Source organism: Spodoptera frugiperda, chromosome 10 (assembly GCF_023101765.2).
Source record: "Spodoptera frugiperda isolate SF20-4 chromosome 10, AGI-APGP_CSIRO_Sfru_2.0, whole genome shotgun sequence".
In the NCBI taxonomy this organism is placed as follows: domain Eukaryota; kingdom Metazoa; phylum Arthropoda; class Insecta; order Lepidoptera; family Noctuidae; genus Spodoptera; species Spodoptera frugiperda.
In genome coordinates, this window is record NC_064221.1 from 4012593 (window position 1) to 4031943 (window position 19351).

At 38.1% G+C, this 19351-nt stretch overlaps 1 protein-coding gene across 1 annotated transcript; it reads left to right on the forward strand.

Annotated features, from left to right (window-relative positions):
- The first annotated feature begins 413 nt into the window (after positions 1-413).
- On the forward strand, positions 414-19273 carry LOC118277072 (uncharacterized). Its single transcript, XM_035595734.2, has 15 exons — positions 414-659; positions 745-948; positions 1217-1410; positions 2524-2725; positions 3115-3213; positions 4517-4680; positions 8905-9079; positions 10742-10819; positions 11131-11185; positions 11447-11520; positions 11976-15492; positions 16059-16155; positions 16780-16923; positions 17388-17553; positions 18862-19273. The coding sequence occupies exons 1-14, from the start codon at positions 507-509 to the stop codon at positions 17539-17541; spliced, it is 5310 nt and encodes a 1769-aa protein (XP_035451627.2). The 5' UTR covers positions 414-506; the 3' UTR covers positions 17542-17553; positions 18862-19273.
- Positions 19274-19351: the final 78 nt, after the last annotated feature.

Sequence of the window (19351 nt, forward strand, 5' to 3'; positions counted from 1 at the left end):
ATTTTACGAAACGTGAAATGAAACGCAAAATGACGATAGTTATAATAAATTGTATCTAAAATAAAATGCTATTTATAACTAACAAATGATGTCCACTGAAATACATACATACAAACAATGTTAGTATTTTCACATATACAAAAGATTGTAATATTAAAAAAATGTGGTTGTTGCTTTTAATTAGCGTTTTTGAATAAGACGCGTTCAATTTAAGGTATTTGTTTAAATAATAGTTGCTAGCTATTTATGAGTTTCGTTTAGAAAAAAATATTATTAAATGACAAAAATTTCAATGAGTGATTTGATTTTTATTACTGTGCGTATTTAAATAAAATAATCATTAAAGTTGTGGTTTGTAATCAACTTGAACACTCCTCAACCACAACAGGAAATACCAACCTCACAATATAATAACTTCACAAAAATAGCGTCGTTTCAAATTGTTTCGCGGTATTTGAGAAAGTGAAAAATATTTTTATTTGTGATGAACTAGGATATTATTCGTCATGGATATAGGAAAACTACTAAAAAATGTTCATAGCTTGACCGAGTACATATCAACTACTCAAGATGCTTCGGAGAAATGTAAAACTTCAAAAATACAATTGAACATGTCGACTGTTCTTGCTCTGAAGAAAATACGTTCTCTGGAAATTGAGGTTCTTTTTTCATTTCATTTAAGTTACAGTAAAAGTAATGTACTGAACTATAGTTATAGTGCGAATACTCAATGTTTTGTTTCAGTATTTTAATAAATGTGAGGAAAATGGAATTGCTTGTGTGATATTCGAGCGAATGTTATGTTTACCGCCTTCCAAAACGTGGGGCGTCCTCAGCAAGGAGTTGGTGAATCTGCTGCAGTACTGGCTGGACGCCATACGGAAACATTTAGTTCGACACAATTCGCAATGGTGGACATTTATGAAATTATTACTTACATTTATAAAGGTTCGTATGTATTTATAATTTTGAAAAAATTTGGTAAGTACCTACTTACTAATTACTCTGTCATCTAAATAAGATTGTATAGATGTTTAAATAAAAATCAATTTCAATCATTGCCTCGTTGGTCCAGTTGTCGCAAGTGCGACTGCCGGGCTAAGGGTCTCGGGTTCGATTCCCGGGCGGGCAAAGAATTACTGGACATTTTTCGGCTTTTAACTACAAACAACTTTATTAACTTATAAAAGTAACTTCACATAAAACCTCATTACAGGAGATCAGACAAAAAGACACATCGTTACCAAACATATTAGTGGAGCATACAGCGGAATGCCTGCTGGACCTGGCCACCAACACCCGACCGGATGCCTTACAGAAGCATGAGATTCTTCACTGCTTCAACATGTACTGCTCAGAGTCCAGCCGGGAGATCAGATTCGCTATGAGGAACAAATTTGGCCAGTATTTGTAAGTTTATTTGTGATTTTATATACAAACTAGTTATTACTGAGCGGCTTCACCCACTGCTCGGCTTTCCTTGATAAATATGGACTATCCAACACAAACAAATTATTTTAAGTTGAACCAGTAGTTCTTATTACAAACTATATTATATAAAAGGGTCAATAAGTAGAAGCAATAGCAATATCTATCTGCCAATAAAAGTCCCATCAAAATCGGTCCAACCATTTCAGAGATTAGCTGGAACAAACAGACAGACAGACAAAAAATGTGATTTAGGTGTATTGTATAGTATTCATATTCATATGCATGTATATTCATATTCATACCGGGGCTCCGGCTCGAAAAGCAGGAGTAAGAATGGGGTGATTTTTAGTCAGTAAGAGTCTGACACTTCCTCTCGCCTCACCCTAGGCGGGAGACGCGATTGGATGGTTTTCCTCCTTAAAAAAAATGCTACAAAATAATAGTAGAAGGATAAAAATATTTTTATGTATAAAGAACATAAGTACATAGATAGCCTTATCACCAGTGAGGATCAGCCTGATCTCAGACAAAGGCAAATGAGTCATAAGGAAAAATATTATTATTTTTCTGTGTAAATAAATAGAAACATTAGTCATCAATAATAATAATTACACACACAACGCCATGCCTTTTCTCCCCGAAGGGGTAGGCAGAGGTGCACATTAAGGCACGTAATCCCGCTATACGATGTACACCCACTTTTCACCATTTGTGTTATAAATCCCATGTAATAGGGGTTGCAACTATTGCCATACAGGTACTGGACACAATTCCAGACCCCGTGCTACTACTGAGAAATTTTCGAAAAGCCGAAAAAAAAATTAAACCTTATTTTGACAATAACGAATCTTTACTTAAAAGGGTTTACCTTGACCATTTTGATAGTTATGCGCGTACCTACATAAATTTCAAAAATTCACTTTTATATTTAGTCCCTTCGTTAAATTAAAAACCTTTCAAAGTCAAAGTCAAAGTATCTTTATTGTGGGCATATGTAAGTTACAGATCTTAACAATATATTATTTAAGTATCAATATGTCCTGCCTACTAGGCATACAACCATATCACATCATCCATCTCCTCCATCTACAGCACCAAGTTATCCAACTACATGTCAAGCTGTGGCCACCTTCCGACCCAGTACAGCATCATGGAGACCCTCCTCCGCTGGCTCCTGCCTCGCCAGGACCGCACCCTGAGACTCACGTCGGCTGCCAAGTGGTTCCCTTCATCAATGTACGCTGAGAGTGACGTGGATATCTTTCTGGAACGACCGTGGGTGAATTTCTTTCAGGTTTGTATGTGTTTGTATATATTTTTTTTTAATGACACCTAGTGTGGCAAACCCGGGTTGATGTCTGATCCGGAGCTGCGGAATACGTAGCAGTTTACCGGGGCTCCGGCACGAAAAGCAGGAGTAGGAACGGGGTGGGTTTTAGTCAGTAAGAGTCTGACACTCACTCTCGCCTTGACCAAGGCAGGAGAACACCTGATGGTAAGAAATCGGCGCCGCCCATGTACACCAGAGGCGTTAAGCACGTTACCCTTTTAGGGGGATTGGGAATGGGTGGTATGGTCTCCGGTAACCTCACTCAAACAACACCAGCGTTGTTTCACGTCGGTTTCAATTCGTTAATTCGTCTTTTGTGTCTAAAATAATATTTTTGTTTGTCTCAATTCTAGGACGCGAGAGATTTCCTGAACGCTCACAACCAGAGACATGACGATATAACATCAGTTGTTTGTAGAAAGTTCACTGTCGGGAAAGTTGTCATCATTTCTGTAAGTACCTTTTAAACTTATTGAATAATCTTAGCCTCAATAGGCTGAGTAATGACATATGTACCTCTTTATAAAAAGTTTACCATAATTATTACAAAACAGCACCATTTTCAAACGACTTAAAAAAGGAGGTTCTCAGTTTGAACTGTATGTATGTTTGTGAGCAATTATCTCGCGTTTGGCTAAACCGATTTTGATGCGGGCTTCATAGTATTTTTCAGACTAAGGCGGTTTTAGGGATATTACTTGACTTAAATAAATGGATGCGGTAAAGAACAAACTAAGGCGGTTCCCTTTTTAAAATAAAACTTTATTTGGTAAAAATGGGCTGCAAACGATCCGATGGTTTTGTCAAGTAGTTATTTTCGCTTGTTCGTTCATCATAACTGATGTGACGTAATTTACATAAGTAGATAGGTACCTACGTAAAGTAATTTCGTGTTAAATATAATGAGTCCCCAATATTGATCACACGGATCCATATTAACGGATTGACTCATTGTCGATAGTGAATGATTCACTGGTCTCTTTAGACTGCATCGTTTGTTGTGCACCTACTTTGTGGTCTCACCTACTGACGTACAACTGTTGACTAATTTGACTATGACGTGTCTAGCGTAAATATTTTTTGCGGTTTTCCGATGTCCAAATACTAATTAGGTAGGTATGTGTGTAGTCTAGAAATAAGTTGTGTTTCATAAACATTTGTGCTTATTCGGGAAATAAAAGCCGTAATGTGGTGTGTGCTTGTATGCTTTTAACTGCAAAGGAACTCGTATAGTGTAGATCAGACCACCACAGATGTAGACCGAAAAGCAGGAGTAGGAACGAAGTGGTTTTTAGTCAGTAAGAGTCTCATACTCTCGCCTCGCCCAAGGCGGGAGAAGTGATTGGAGTTTGGAGTGCCCTGCTACCTATAGTTCCAAGAAAGTGGCGGTGGCGCCATAAGAAATTAGGGGCGCTTATGAAGTGCATGTCTAAGCCGCTCTCTAGATTTAATTCGCCTTTCCCTAGTCATCTATGTGCCTTTACCTAGTGATTAATGCTCTCTTGACGTCCGCACCAGAGTGTGATTTGTTCGCAGCGAGATGGAAGGATGTATGTCGCGAATGTTTAAGGTTTTGCTGAGAAGATGGATGGCTGATGAATTAGTTTTAAGTAATTAAAAATATTGTATTTCTTTTTTCTTTGTTGTAAATTTTCAACATTTTAACTGTATAATGTATTGGCTTAAGCTATACAATTATGCATGTTTTTCTAAATAAATAAATCTATTCACATATGTATTTTTCTTTGTTTCCAGGGTACGGAACGCCAAGAATCGTGGCTCGACATCAACATGGTCAGTAAGTGTGTATCAGTGTTGCTGGACCCGCGCGTCTTGGACACCTTCGGCTCGACCAACCACAAGTCCTTTGAAACCCTTGTCGTTACACAGCAGAACACTGAAAGCGCTAAGTTGCATAAGTAAGTAGCACCCTTAATTAAGTAATTGAGGGGATTAGGGAGATGGTAGGTCCCCCTTTTTAATCTTCACAATTCTTATCCCCTAAAAGTCCGGCAACGCATTTGTATTGTAACTCTTCTGCTGTTGTCGTCCATGAGCGCGATTGCTTACCATCAGGTAATCCGTCTGCTTGTTTACTGGCTAGCCCTTAACAGTTCACTACTGGACTATGGGCCTCCTCAATATAAGAGGGAATTGCCACCATGGTAATCCGTCTGCTGGTAATGTTGCCCTTGACAGTCCACCTAGTAGGCTATGGGCCTTTTCTACATAAGAGGTGCGCCACAAGAGGGATTCGCTACCATCTCTACGCATAGCAAGAAGGTTGGAGATCACAGAAGTTAGTGGCTTGTTACAAAAAACGTCACTATCGTACCAGAAAATCAAACCAATTATTAAAATTATCAGTACTGACCGAAAATAGAATTCACCACCATATATGGAAACAGGCCGTGGCCTTAATACGTATTTATGATATGACTAATAATAATAGCATTACCAAAAATACTATTTACTACAACATTATGCTTATCAAAGCGAATTTACGCATCATTTTACGTTTTCCAAGAACGATAGCGTATCGTAAATGTAAAGTAGATATTGACGTTTTGACGTTTTCCTCCCTTTTCGATCTGAAGGCCTAGTGCAAGTTTGTTTTTACGTTAACGCAACCTAAAGGCGTAACCTCTGATTGGTGGGTTAACTTAGAGCAGCCAATCAGAGCGCTGTACCCTTAGTATGAGTTTAAAGTTAAAGTAATCGAAACAATGATGATTGGTTGGTTTATTCGAACCAGCCAATCAGTGTGCCGAACGCGCTCTCATTTCGATTACTTTAAACATAAAGCAAACTCGTACTGAAGGGTACTGAACGTCATAAAATTTAAAACAAACTCGCACTCGGCCCTCTGTTACGATCGCGAGGTAAAATATTAGATAAGTTGATAAGTAATTTCGGCTATAAGCTGTATTTTGTGTAGATAAAAATAATTTTGGTAGGTATGATTCATAACAATATCGCATTTCCAATATCTACTTATCGAACTACTCCAGTTATCTAAGTATCTATCTATATTTGTTTTACCGAACATCTGTATAAAAATGAGCTGTTTTTTGTGCGAACCTGTGAGTCATTCGACTAAAATAGGTATATAGTTTGTTTGGATTATTGTTATTATGTAGCTGTAGGCTTGTACGTATTTACGTAAACATGACATAATGACTGCTATTGTTAGTCGAGGAAGGTATTTTATTTACCTTTTTAATCAACACTATAAAGATAAATACAAAAAAGGTGAGCTATGTTTGGCGAGAATTATACTTAGCAAGTAGGGATTTAGGGAAATCTTTCCTATGTATGGTAATTATGCGTCTTTACGCTTACCAAGGTCCAAATAATGAAAGTTTTGGCAAGGTAAACCAACAGCTTCTGTATAAAGGGTATTAAGTACAATAAATACATATAAATACAGTTTTGGACTTATACAATCTCCAATTACAGGTTAACAAACAATTTTGGCATTGGGGATTTGGCAATCCCTCTTAAAGTCTAATGTGGTGGAGCATCGTAGTCCAGCCGTCAATTGTCACAGAATGTTGTTGTTAAACGAATTATGATTTAAAATCTCTGGCTCAATGTGTTTTTGACCGACTTATGATAAAAATCGATCTTAATTCACTGATTTTGTATTGAGATCGGTTACTAATTTCGGCCTATAGTACTTATGCAATATTCACGACATTATGTCTGTACAAGTGTGGGAGAGCCATGTTTCGGCACGAATGAGCCGGCTCGACCGGAGTGATACCACGGCCTGACAGAAATCGCTTGCGTTGTGTTTCGTTGTGTAAGTGAGGTTACCTTAGGCCCCATTACCAATCTTCCCAATCCCCGATTCCCCAACAACCCTTAAATTCCTAATCCTTAAAAGACCGACAACACACTTGTAACGCCTCTGGTGTTTCGGCTAACCATGGGCGGCGGTGATTGCTTACCATCAGGTGATCCATCCGCTCGATTACCGGCTTATACCATAAAAAACTACTACGACTCCAAGAACAGGAGATAATTATGAGCTTTGACATCACATCTCTTTTCACAAATGTTCCAGTAGATGAGGCAATAAATATTATCACCACAACATTGAGCGGGACGGATTTACCTACTGGATACATTGATTGTGTAAGCCATTGCCTGACAACAGGTTATTTCTTGTGGAGAGGGGATTATTACCAGCAAGTGAACGGAGTTGCTATGGGTTCGCCGCTAGCGCCAGTGGTTGCTAATATGTATATGGAGTGGTTTGAGGGTCAAGCCTTAACATCCGCCCCGGTACGACCGCGATACTGGTGGAGATATGTTGATGACGTATTCGCCGTCATCAACCGGGAACATGTGGCGGAATTCGTGGGACACCTAAACTCGGTGCACGGTAGCATTCAGTTCACCACTGAGGAGGAAAAGGAAGGAATGTTGCCGTTCTTGGACGTGCTCGTGAGACGTGAAACAGACGGCCGCCTGTCACACACGGTTTACCGTAAACCGACACACACAGACCGGTACCTACGAGCCGACTCACACCATCATCCCTCCCACCTTGCCTCTGTTCCCCGTACTTTAATCAACCGGGCACTGAACCTGTGTGATCCCCAGTACATTGACGCAGAACTTGATCACCTTAGACGGGTACTGGAAACCAATGGGTACAACTGGCGCCAATGTACTCGACTGGCGAGTAATTCATCAGGTAAAAGACGACCGGCAGTTGCGGAGCGGACTCCAGCATTTTTACCATTCGTGAAAGGAGTAACCGACACCATCGGACACCTGTTACGCCGTAGATACAGCATCAGGACGATCTTCCGCCCACCCGGTCAATTACGAAACTTGTTACGCTCGCCTAAGGACAAGGATCCACTGGCAGTTCCCGGGGTATACATGATACCATGCGACTGTGGCTCGAGTTACATCGGGGAAACTCGCCGCAACATCACAACCAGACTCAAAGAACACATACGCAGTGTGAAGAACAGGGACACCCATACATCGGCAGTAGCCGAGCATGCTTGTAGCGCGGGCACGGCTCATTTCCTTCGCTTCGACAAGGTCTCCGTACTAGCGAGGGAGAAATACTTTGTACCGCGGAAAGTACGTGAGGCCATCGAAATAAGTCGCCGTCCCAACTTCAACAGAGACGGTGGCTGGGCATTACCACCTGCCTGGAAGCCGAGTCTACAATCTGCGTCAACCTACAATGTTGCGGGTCTGGAGTGTGACACAGTGAGCGCGGTATGTAGCACCGTTTTTGCGCCGACCCGAGAATCGAATCTAACACCTGCGCAGCCGCCGGCGAACGAGTCTAACGAGCCAACATCGTCGCGCGCGCCAGATAGTGCGCGCGATTCCAGACAGAGGGCGCGATGGGCGCGATCCTCGAATCGCCAGTAGCAGCGCGACAATCGCCGCGTCGTGTGTCGCGGAATGCTGCTCATGAATATGAGCCTCTAGCATGGCTTGAAACTAGTCGAGTTCCTCGTCAAAATAGTACGTGAGTAAGCCGATAACATAATAATTAATTAGTATGTCTCACGAAAGTTACAATAAAAAAATATAAAAAAGTACATCCATAAACTGGCAAAAAGTGGTAATATGTCGATGTAGTACCTACTCGAGGTTCACGAAGAAATATGAGTAATGTGTTATGATTAAATTGTTTTGCTTTCGCCGTACTGTGGGTTATTGTGTTACTACTACCGGTTGCATTTATGACTCATCTGTGTAGGAGATTCCTTTAGTTGGGTTATAATTCAGTAAAACACATTACTTATTCATATTTTGTTTCTTATTTTAATTATGTAATACCATAACATTTCAAAAGTAGGTACCTATTTATGGTTTAATTAGGAATAACTTATTTATTTTGACTTTGACTTTACTCAGTTTTAGTTTAAAATCTGCATAGGACCAGGTTTTTGTAAAACGTTTCTTCCGTTACATACTCATTAATTAGTAGTAGGTACAAAGATTTAGGAAAACGGTTATTGAACATTGTGTTAGTTATGGAAGACTTTTCCACTTTGTGACGCCTTCCTACAGGATAAGGAAAGACGATATGTATCAGCATAGCGGGGTAGGCAGAGATACCAAAATTTACGGTAACTATAATAAGTACTTCATTCTTTCAGGGAATCTCCCCACCTGCTTCTATCAATACGGACGACCACTCCACCCCAAGTGCTACCGTCAAACGTACACCTGGGCGACGACGTCGGCTGTGACGTCACAGCCGTTCTCACGACACGTTGTGACGTCACGAGGCTCAACGATGCACTGAGGAAATTGTTCGAGGATAAGTATGAGGTAAGCATTGTTTTAGTCTTCCGTTCTTCACTCGGTCACCTTCAACGTGGGCAGGCCTCCCAAGTCTACCGGGGTTCCGGCTCAAAGCAGGAGTAGGAACGGGGTGGTTTTTAGTCAGTAAGAGTCTGACACTCCTTCCCGCCTCACGCAAGGCGGGAGAAGTCATTGGATGATTTTCTTCCCTCAAAAAAAAGACCTCCCAAGTCCTATTAGATGGACCGACGACATCGTCAGAGTGGCGGGGAGCCAATGGATGCAGGTGGCGGCTTGTCGTTCTACGTGGAGGACTAAGGGGGAGGCCTTTGTTCAGCAGTGGACGTCTCTCGGCTGATGATGATGATAATGATGAAGCATTATTTTTTAATAGCATTTGTGTGATGTGTACGTTAATGTTCAATTCATCAGCGGTCTGTCTTCGTCCATACATAGGTGGCATGCCTTTGCCCAGCAGAGCTACGCCAAAAAAACGTTATTATTCTTTATCAAAAAATATTTTTTTCAATATTTTCCTCACCTAAATCTATTTTTAACAAGATTTACTCGCGTTTATTTTTAGTTTTACTATCGGCCCGTAATTTAGATAATACGTAATGTGTTATGTTCGCGAAATCTAAGGACAAGCAATGATTAATGCTTTGTTTATACCTATGTACGGTATTTGCTGATAGTGTGAGGAAACTAGATTAAGATATTATCCAATGTTATGTTATCTACCTGTCGTACGAGCAGGTGTGTTTTTTTCGTGTGATATTCTTAGTAGATACCTACTTATTTTTTTATTATATTTTTCCTCGTTGCTGAGTCATTATTTATACATATTTACATGTAATGTACTTACTTGCGTGCCAGCGGCTTTGTCTGTGTTCCCGTGGATATATTGGGTTATTCTAGTACATACATACATACATAATGTCACGCCTTTAATCCCCGAATTGGTAGGCAGAGGTGCACATTATGGCATGTAATGCCACTGTACAATGTACACCTACTTTTCACAATTTATGTTGTAAGTCCCATGTAATAGGTGGTGAGCCTACTGCCATATACCGGGCACATTTCCAGACTCCGTGCTACTACTGAGAAATTTTCGAAAATCCGAAAAAAGCCCAGTAATACTTTGCCTGACCCGGGAATCGAACCCGAGACCCCTTGTTCGGCAGCCGCACTTGCGACCACTCGACCAACGAAGCAGTTTTTATTCTAGTCTAGTGCATAATCTATCCCTGTTTCAAATTTCATCCCGATCCATTCAGACGTTTTGTCGTGTTTGAATGATTGACTAACAATTATACCTGCACACAAACTCTGTATTGTGTTGACTAGAGAATGCCAAATAGGACATTAAGTTCACATACATACATAACCTCACGCCCGTCTCCCATGGGGGTAGGCAGAGACAATGGAACGCCAATTGCCACAATTAAATTTTTAATATATCGCCAATCTGGTCGCTATATGTCCGTCTGGGGCGCCCTCTACCGACGGTCCCACTCATATTTGCCTAAGTCCACCATTGTTTAAATGTACAAAAAGTGTTAATAAATAAATATAAGTCTCCTATTTGCTATACTTAATCACCACGCTTAGAAGGCGAGTTTAATATCACAGTTTTAAATCATATTGAATACGTATTAATTATGTTAAATCGTCATTGTATTTCAGTTGCTATTGGATTTAGAGAAAGATTTGGAACTATCGCCTATGAAAGCAACGGATAATTCTAAACAAACTAAAAATACGGTAAGTTGAGTAGGTACCTACAACTTATGACGTCATAAAATGTTTGCGTCAAATAGCATACTTATTTCTCAAAAAAATGCTAGAAAAATGTAAAAAAAATATGTATATCGTCATTTTAATGAATGAAAGTACGATTATTTTGGGCCATTATATAATATTGAAAAGTCAAAATAATTTATTATTTATTATTGACATAATAACCTACCTAATTACGGACGTGTATTATGGGCTTTACGATTTGACAACTGTCATATGAAAGTTAAGATGAATGAGGGTAGTTGAAAATATTAAACGTTGTCAATGTTGTGTAGGACGAAGATCAGAGGTTCTCGCACCCAGTCGAAGTGAGGAGACGTAAACATTCAGGTAATTATTTGATAAATTATTTATTAATAATAAGACTTGTTTATAGATCCTATTGAGACATAGATTTACTTAATATATAGAATGGAATCAGGCGTTACTTTGCGGAAATCCATGCTACACAAACAATACAATAAATCTTTAGTTTTTATTCCGCTTGTATGTATGTATTATTTGAAAGATATTTCTTCCTATAATTAATGTTTAAAACACATATTGGTTACTTTATGACACAAAAACTAATAACTGAATCAATTTGCTTAGGTTACATTGTGAAGCCGAGACAACCTCTCTCTTGCATGTCCCCATCCACAGCTTCAACCAGCTCGTTGGCACAGGTCAGTGGTTTTACTTTTAAAATACAACTAGTAATGGTCAGCATAGTATTGTTTTTAAATATTATTATCCAAGTAATCATAAGCAGCAAGGAATTCGTGATGCTTCTAGTGTTACCGGTGTTCTTAGGCTACGGTGACCAAATACAAAGAATGTAAATAGGTACTTAGGTACCTAATAGAGGAGAATGGGTTCTCCTCTTTAGGTATAGGTTGTTGGTAATTCCAGGCGTTTAGTATAATACCTAATTCTAATTAGTTATTCTATTTTAATTGCTACATAGTACGTGGATAGTAACAAAGGCTGTTAGGTACTATTAATTAATAGGTAACTGCTAGTTCATTACCAGTTTTCCTTGTACTTTTAATAACCTAGGAAAACCATTCATTAGGTACAATAGATAATTCCAATATACACTCGTTCATATTTTAATTTAATTGCATTAAATCTCTTCCAGCTACATGAAAAGCTAGCAGCGTTACCTAGATACAAATATGATAAAGAGCCAGTTAGTGTCTGCGCTCCCCCAGACCTCTCCATAGTCACTGAAGTCAGTGAAGCTGACGACAGGCAAAGCCTCAACACCACATTCAAAAGCAAACCTTACGGTGTTTGCTATAAAAACCTAAATACACTAGACCAAAGAAAATCCCAAAGCGACCCAGAATCTTCTAGAAAACATAGAGGCAGGAGATTATCTCCTATCGTTAACGAAGATACGACCAGTTGTTTGTTAGTTGCAACTGTCGGATCAGCTGATGATTCAGTGATAAACGATACCGTAGAACGGCTGTCAAAATCCAAAGATTATAATCCCGATAATATTGTTGATTTGTTAGTCCAAGAGGCTTTGCAAGCGAAGCAAGATGATAAGTACAGATCTGATAGTGGCATAAACACTGGAGATAAGAAATCTCAAGATATTTATGAGAATACGGACACTATAGATGGTACGCCAGAAATCGATCAAGTAAAATTGAGTAAGAAGAAGCCTAAAGTTGTATCTTCAACATCTGATGAGTCAAATACGGAAGCTATAAATGAAACACCATGTTTTGTCAACACGCGAAGGAAAAATAAGAAAGATCCAGCGCCCAGAAACTCGTTCGATGAACAAGTAGTTGAAGAATTCTTTTCTCAGCATTTCACAGAGAACAAAGCAGGCGAAATTATTATAAGTCCTACGCTAGCTAAGAAAATCAATGAAACTAGTTCGGACACTAGCGATAATTTTGGTGAAAATTTCAATTTAATAAATGGAGATATTGAAGAAGATATTGTACCGTACGATTTTAATAATATTGAAGTATTAGAATGTCTGAATAACATGGTAGATAGAGTTTGCGATGAATTTGACAAATGCACTGAATATTTGAATAAAGATGAGGGTATTGCAGCAGATTTGAATGATACTATAGAAGAAGATTTACCTTTGAAAGATATAATAAACAAAATACATAACATTGAATCTAAAAAATCTGATAAGAAATCGAAAAAGAAACCTAAATTGAAGTATAAGATCACTCCTAAGAAGGCTAAAGCTCGGGCTTCTAGACGGAAGAATAAACTTGAATTGGAGTCTGCGTCCAAAATGTCCACTATAATTGAAGATCAGGGTTTAGAGAGTGCAGCGGAGAACCTCGATAAGGAAGAAGTCATAACTAAGAAGCCTGAAGATGTACAAGTAGAGGAGACTAAGCAAGATGCTCCTACTGACAAAATTGATACAGAAACACCAATAACGCGAAAAAAACGTAAACTCTACTCGCCTAAAGATGAAGGAGCGACTTCAGAATCTCCACAACCTGAAAATCCTATCATATCAGAACCAAGTAAAATAAAGAAAACACCTAAAATGACGGCTACTGCTACTTGCTATAAAGAGATTGAGAAGGAACGGCAAAGACGTGTGAGGATGCCAAGATCAAGGAAATCTAAGGTCATTGACCCACCGTCGCCAAGAACTAAAAAACTAAACGATATGTTTGACAAAGTAAAGGAATCAGCTGACGGCGAAAAAGTCAAGTTAGCTAATAAAACTTTGGAAGCAGACCAATACAACTTTACCAGTGACAGCGAAGACGATTTCAAAATCAAAAAGACAGAAATATCTAAAAGAAATAGCACTACTACTATTGGGAGTTTTGAATCTACTCGTTCAAAACGTGGACGAACCGTCAAACGTATTAATTATACTGATAACAAGTCCTCAGATGATAGTAATAAGGCTAAACGAAAGCTGACTCGAAAGATACGCAGTAAAAAGCGAGCAAATGCTGAGCTAAATGATTTAATTGATGAAAGAATGAGGAAAGCTAAAGATGTACTCAATACGTCCATATTAGTAGAAAAAATGGAGCCTACAACAACCAATCCTATTCTGAATCTCGATAAAGAACCAGAAATGGAAATTATTGAAGAAAAACCCTATTTTTCGGAAGATAATCAGAAAAAGAAGGGAAAGAAACCTAAAGTTGAGACCTCGGAGTCGAAACGTTCCAAAAAAGTATTGAATAAGGCTGTAGTAGAAAAGGTTAGGAATTTCGATGACGACAATAGAACTGAAAGTCCTCTACCAGGCTTACTCGTGGAACCAGCTACTACAATTCATGATGATACAAACGAATTATCTACAATGGCCGATAAATTCAAAAAGATTTATCAGGAAGGTCCAGAAAATTACATAAATGAGACTAGTACTACGCACAATCTGCTCTCAGACGTCGAAAGGCTACGAAATGAGGACATTACTGAAGAGTATATAGAAATTGAGGACCCATTTCAAGGCAAAGAATTTGAAATAAAACCAAACAAAAGTGTATCTAGAAAGAAGAAAATGAATACCTCTTTAATCAGAAATATTAAGAAGGAAAGAGTTTCAGAAGCAAGAGAAGTGCAAGAAAACATAGAAGTAATTAATATTTTAGAGGAAACTGAGGATAAATCGGAGAAATCTATAGCGACAATAGGCATTACGGGACACGGGGAACTAGACGAAGAACCGCCGAGTCCTAAACTTATAAACGAGAGATTAGAACCTCGGAACTTAGAGGTCGAAGACCTAGATACTTCTATGAAAGATTACTTCGAGAAACTCACTAAGGATATGAATGAATCTAATAATAGAATATCTAACAGCTCTAATGAAGAGAATATTTGTAAAACTAGTGTTAAAACGAAGAGTAGTGGAAGTGTTAAAACTAAATCTCCTGTCATATCTATAAAGAGAATGTCGTCCGAAGACATAAGTAGGTGGTTGCCTTCAAGACGGAATTCTGATTCAGACGACTCCTATAGTGGTAAATCTACCAAAAAGAATAATGAAGAAGCTGTAGTTATTGAAAGTCAAACAAAAGATGATGCTAATGAGGTTGTAGAAGTCAATACAAAGAGGCAATCAATGAGATTGATTTTCAGAAACTCACAACCAGTTAAAATAAGCGATAGAGCTGAAGTAAAGAGTGATTCTGATTCCGAGAGCTATCACAATACTCCAAAACGTAGTAGTAAACTTAGAGCTAAATCGAAAGTTTCAGAAGTAACAAAGAAACCGAAATCTATAGACGAACCAGTTACGAAAGTTAAAACAAAACATACTTCTTTAATATCCCCTATAAAACTCTTCGATGAATTAATAAGCAACGCGGACAAACAGTCAGAACTCACTCTCTCGGACGATGAAGAATACATGAAAGACATAATAACTACTTTAGCAGAGAAAAAGAAAACTAATGTTCCTAAACCTCTTCCTAATATTAAAGCTAAATCTATAAGTACAGTTTCAAGTCAATCTAAGATAAGTACGTCTACTAAAATAGAAGATTCTAGAAAAAGGAGATTGGAGGAAGAAAGAGAGGATTTAGTAAAGAAGAGAAAAGTAGAAGTGAATAATAATGTGGAACGTGTTTCTAGTGGACTGACTGTGTCTAGTGTTGATGAGTGGTTCAAGAGGATCGAGCCGGATGGCAGCAGAGGTGAGCAATGTTATTTTTATGTTTTGAATGGACGAATGAAACAAATAGCTTCACTAGAGGACTGACCGACAGACAGACGTTTTAATATTATTATATTTGCTTTGACGTTCAAAAGTGCCTTCCTGGTCTATTTGAAATAAATAATTTTGACTTTGACTTTGAAATATGGTTGCTGCAGATTCTTTTCACCAGTTATGTTATGATCGTTAATATGCTTGCAAATTTTATCGTAATAAAAATTGTCCACATCTCGGTCTGTTAATCACACTTGCAACCACGTTTCCAACCAATCCTAAGTTAGTATGGCAATAGACTCGCTCCTTTTTTTTATTATAACTATCATGAGACACACTAAATTAACTAAAAATCATGGTTTAGGTACTTACGTACATGAATGGAGAAAAGTTCTACTAGTTTGGAGTCACTCGTGATGATGAATCCCTCTGTAACTCGAAATTAGTAGAGCTTTGGTGTAATATACGTGAGTAATCCGTGATTTTTAGTTAATTTAGACACACTCTTTTTTCAGCTTACTTATAATTTTACAGCAATAATAACTTTTTCAGCTGAAATGATAAGTTCGTCGATGAGACATAGCTTGCAGGGCGTGCTAGAGAGACTGGATACCACCCTCGTGGAGATACACAGGAATACTAGCAAAAAGTTCGTATTGTCTTGAAGTTTCTCGTACATTATCATCATATCAGACACAAGATGTCTACTGCTGAACATAGGTCTACCCCAATGAGTCAGAACAGCACTGAACATCTACAAGGCGGACAAATTAAGGTCCAAGGTAGCCTCTGGATGCAGATCGTTTCCAATCGGCTTATCTGAAAATAATTGGGGAAGGCCTATGTTCTGAAATACATAACTAGACTAAGAGTCCGCTACTCCCAAACCTTCCTTAAAGTATAAAAGCTAAAATTATTTTCTACATATGGGTATATGTAGAAAAAAATATCAGCATATGCAGGTACCTATAAGCAAATCCAGAATATAGAAAGTGGGTCGCGTTGGTTTTGTAGTAAGTAAATAACGGGTAGTAAAACGGGTCTTTGGATTATTCTGGGCTTTTAATAACAATTAATAGCTATTTCAAAAATCGAAGATCAAACATTTTGGATGAATGGTGACTGAAAACGGACAACGCACAGCTTAAACTTATTGATCATAGAAAGCCCAAACTTGGTTTTGTCCTGGCAGTAAGCGGGTTGGTGGTTAAACGCAGACATATCAACATTAAAAAAACTTATAGAATCTAAGGCACCTACATTTTGTTATCAGATTCGTGCACCTATTCGTGAACGCTCAGAAGCAGTTGCTTGCATTAAAAGAGCGGCGGCAGACCATGTACAAGCAGCTGGCGTCCGATATTCTCAGCGACGTTGTCAAGATTATGGATCAGAAGTTTGCTGATCTAGACGAAAGGTGAGCTTTATAAGATTTAAAGGTTATTTTTAAATAGAAGACGAGACAGCCTCTTTGGGCTAGAAACTAGTAGGATTTTTGAACTTCGGGTTCAATGAATATGCCGATATATTATAATATAACGATTTATTTGACTATCAGAATGAAGCTATCTTATAATAATAATATTCGATACTAGCTACTTCCGCGCGGTTTCACCCGCTCTGCTCGGTTCCTATTGATCGTAGCGTGATGATTTATAGCCTATAACCTTCCTCGATAAATGCGCTATCCAACACAAAAATAATTATTCAAATCGGACCAGTAGTTCCTGAGATTAGCGCGTTCAAACAAACAAACTCTTCAGCTTTATAATATTAGTATAGATTAGTATAGATTCATGGTAGGTACTTTGACTATTCTTTATGCAAACGTACTGACGTGCGACACCGGGGACTCTCATTTCATTTGACATTTTCCCCTAGATCACAAGAATTAGACGGCACTTTCATGAAACAGCTCAAGGAGCAGGCTTCAGAGCTGATTCGGGAAGATTGCAAGCAGAAGCGAGTGATGGTTCGTCTGCTGAAGGAAGATGTTCAGGCAGTCGTCGACCACTTGGAGAGGCAGGCTCTTTGACTTCAGAAATAGGTAAGGTAAGACAGTAATGATAGAACAAAATGTCTAGATAGAAAAAAAAAACACATTTTGTACTGATACTGTAGACTTTGGTCAAAGTTAGAAACATTTCCCGCTATTTATTTTTTATTTCCTAAAGGTTTAAGCAGAGGTGTTTAAATGTAGATGTAACTCCCAATTTTTGCCAGATATTGAGTGAGCAAAATGTCTAGAAAATAGACTTAACCTGAATTCTGAAGCTAGGACACTTTGCTGTCCGGTTGTCCGGCTGTAACAGGTTACCGGGGCTCCGGCTCAAAGCAGGAGTAGGAACAGGGTGGTTTTTAGTCAGTAAGAGTCTGACTCCTTCTCGCCTTACCCGAGGCGTGAGAAATCATGGGATGATTTTCCCCCTTCAAAAAGACACTTAAAGTTGATATTCTATTTATCATTTGTAGCTATTTTTTGACATAATGGGGTATGTTGATATGGTTGACGTCCCACACCTGTTGTGATATTGTTGAGTCACAACGATAGCAGATAGGTGATGAATAATATTTACAATACACAGATACATAGATTAGATACATACCTTCCTACATCATAATACTTTCTGAGAATGCGAAACTGCTTTACTCAGGTTTCGGTTGAATCTGATAACGATATTTTGTCTTTCTTTGTTATATAATAATACTTATTTTTGAGTCACGCTCTGCCCAAATGTTTGGTAATCTGTAGTCAAAATCTACAGCTGTGTCACCAACATTGATTTGAAGTTATCGTAATACCAGAAAATTAAAATGCGCTTACGTAGAATGCTGAGTGTCATTTCGATGCAGATAATGACTAATATTTTTTTTTGTTAAAATAGCTCCTTTTCTAGTAAGAAATGACGGACTGTTGTTACTCAGGCACGACCCTCAGTTACCTATATGACTCAAATACTTACCTATTAGAGAATTTAGGCATTCTCAAAATAAAAATTCTACCGAAACCGGTTTATTGCGACATAAGAAGCTTCATCTGAAGTTAAGATAGGAAAACATAATTATAGTAGTTTATTACCTGATGGTAAGATTGACTGAGAGCAATGGCTGATTCTATCCTCTTCTGCTATTCATTTGTGCAGTAATCAGTAGGTACAGATGTATCAGTCAAGGAGGCGTCTTTGAAGATTTTTACCCCTCCCCTGTAACGCAATATTTTTTCTGTACCCCCCTCAACGTTACGTAACACAAGTTAACTTAAAGTCGCAAAAAGTTAGGCGTCCACCCCTCCCCGTAAATTGCCCCAACTTGTAAATCAAGTAAACTTAGTTAAAAATCTTGTTTTTTTTTTCAGTAAAAGAAGTTAGTCTGCCAAACCCAGGTGGTAAGTGGTCGATCCATAATAATATTTGAACATAATACAAGTTGTATAATTTACTTAATTGTAAAATATACAATACATTTTATGTATAATAATATGCATCCTGTATAATTATAATATTATTTTAAGAATTTCTATTAAAAGAATGATCTCAATAATTTTATATGTTACCGATAATTTATTAAAGTATTCGTAATTTGGAGGATAAAAACACGATTTTTTAATATTTTGCAATTTGTTTATTACAACATTATTGCATAAAACTGTTGTTAAAATATCCACCTATTGTTATTTATTTTTTATCCTCTTCTCTGTCTACACGACGCGAGACAATAATTGTTAATTCTAATTTGTTAATTTTATCAAATGTTTAATAATTCTGTTAATGTTATAGTTAACACCAATGGTGATTGTTAAATTCGTTTTTTATTTACATTTAAGTAATTCATATCAATAAGGTATG

Coding starts and splice junctions, on each gene's coding strand:
- LOC118277072 (XM_035595734.2), top strand. CDS start 507: ATGGATATAGGAAAACTACTAAAAAATGTTCATAGCTTGACCGAGTAC. Junction 660..744: donor TACGTTCTCTGGAAATTGAG/GTTCTTTTTTCA, acceptor GTTTTGTTTCAG/TATTTTAATAAATGTGAGGA. Junction 15,493..16,058: donor CGAGCCGGATGGCAGCAGAG/GTGAGCAATGTT, acceptor TAACTTTTTCAG/CTGAAATGATAAGTTCGTCG.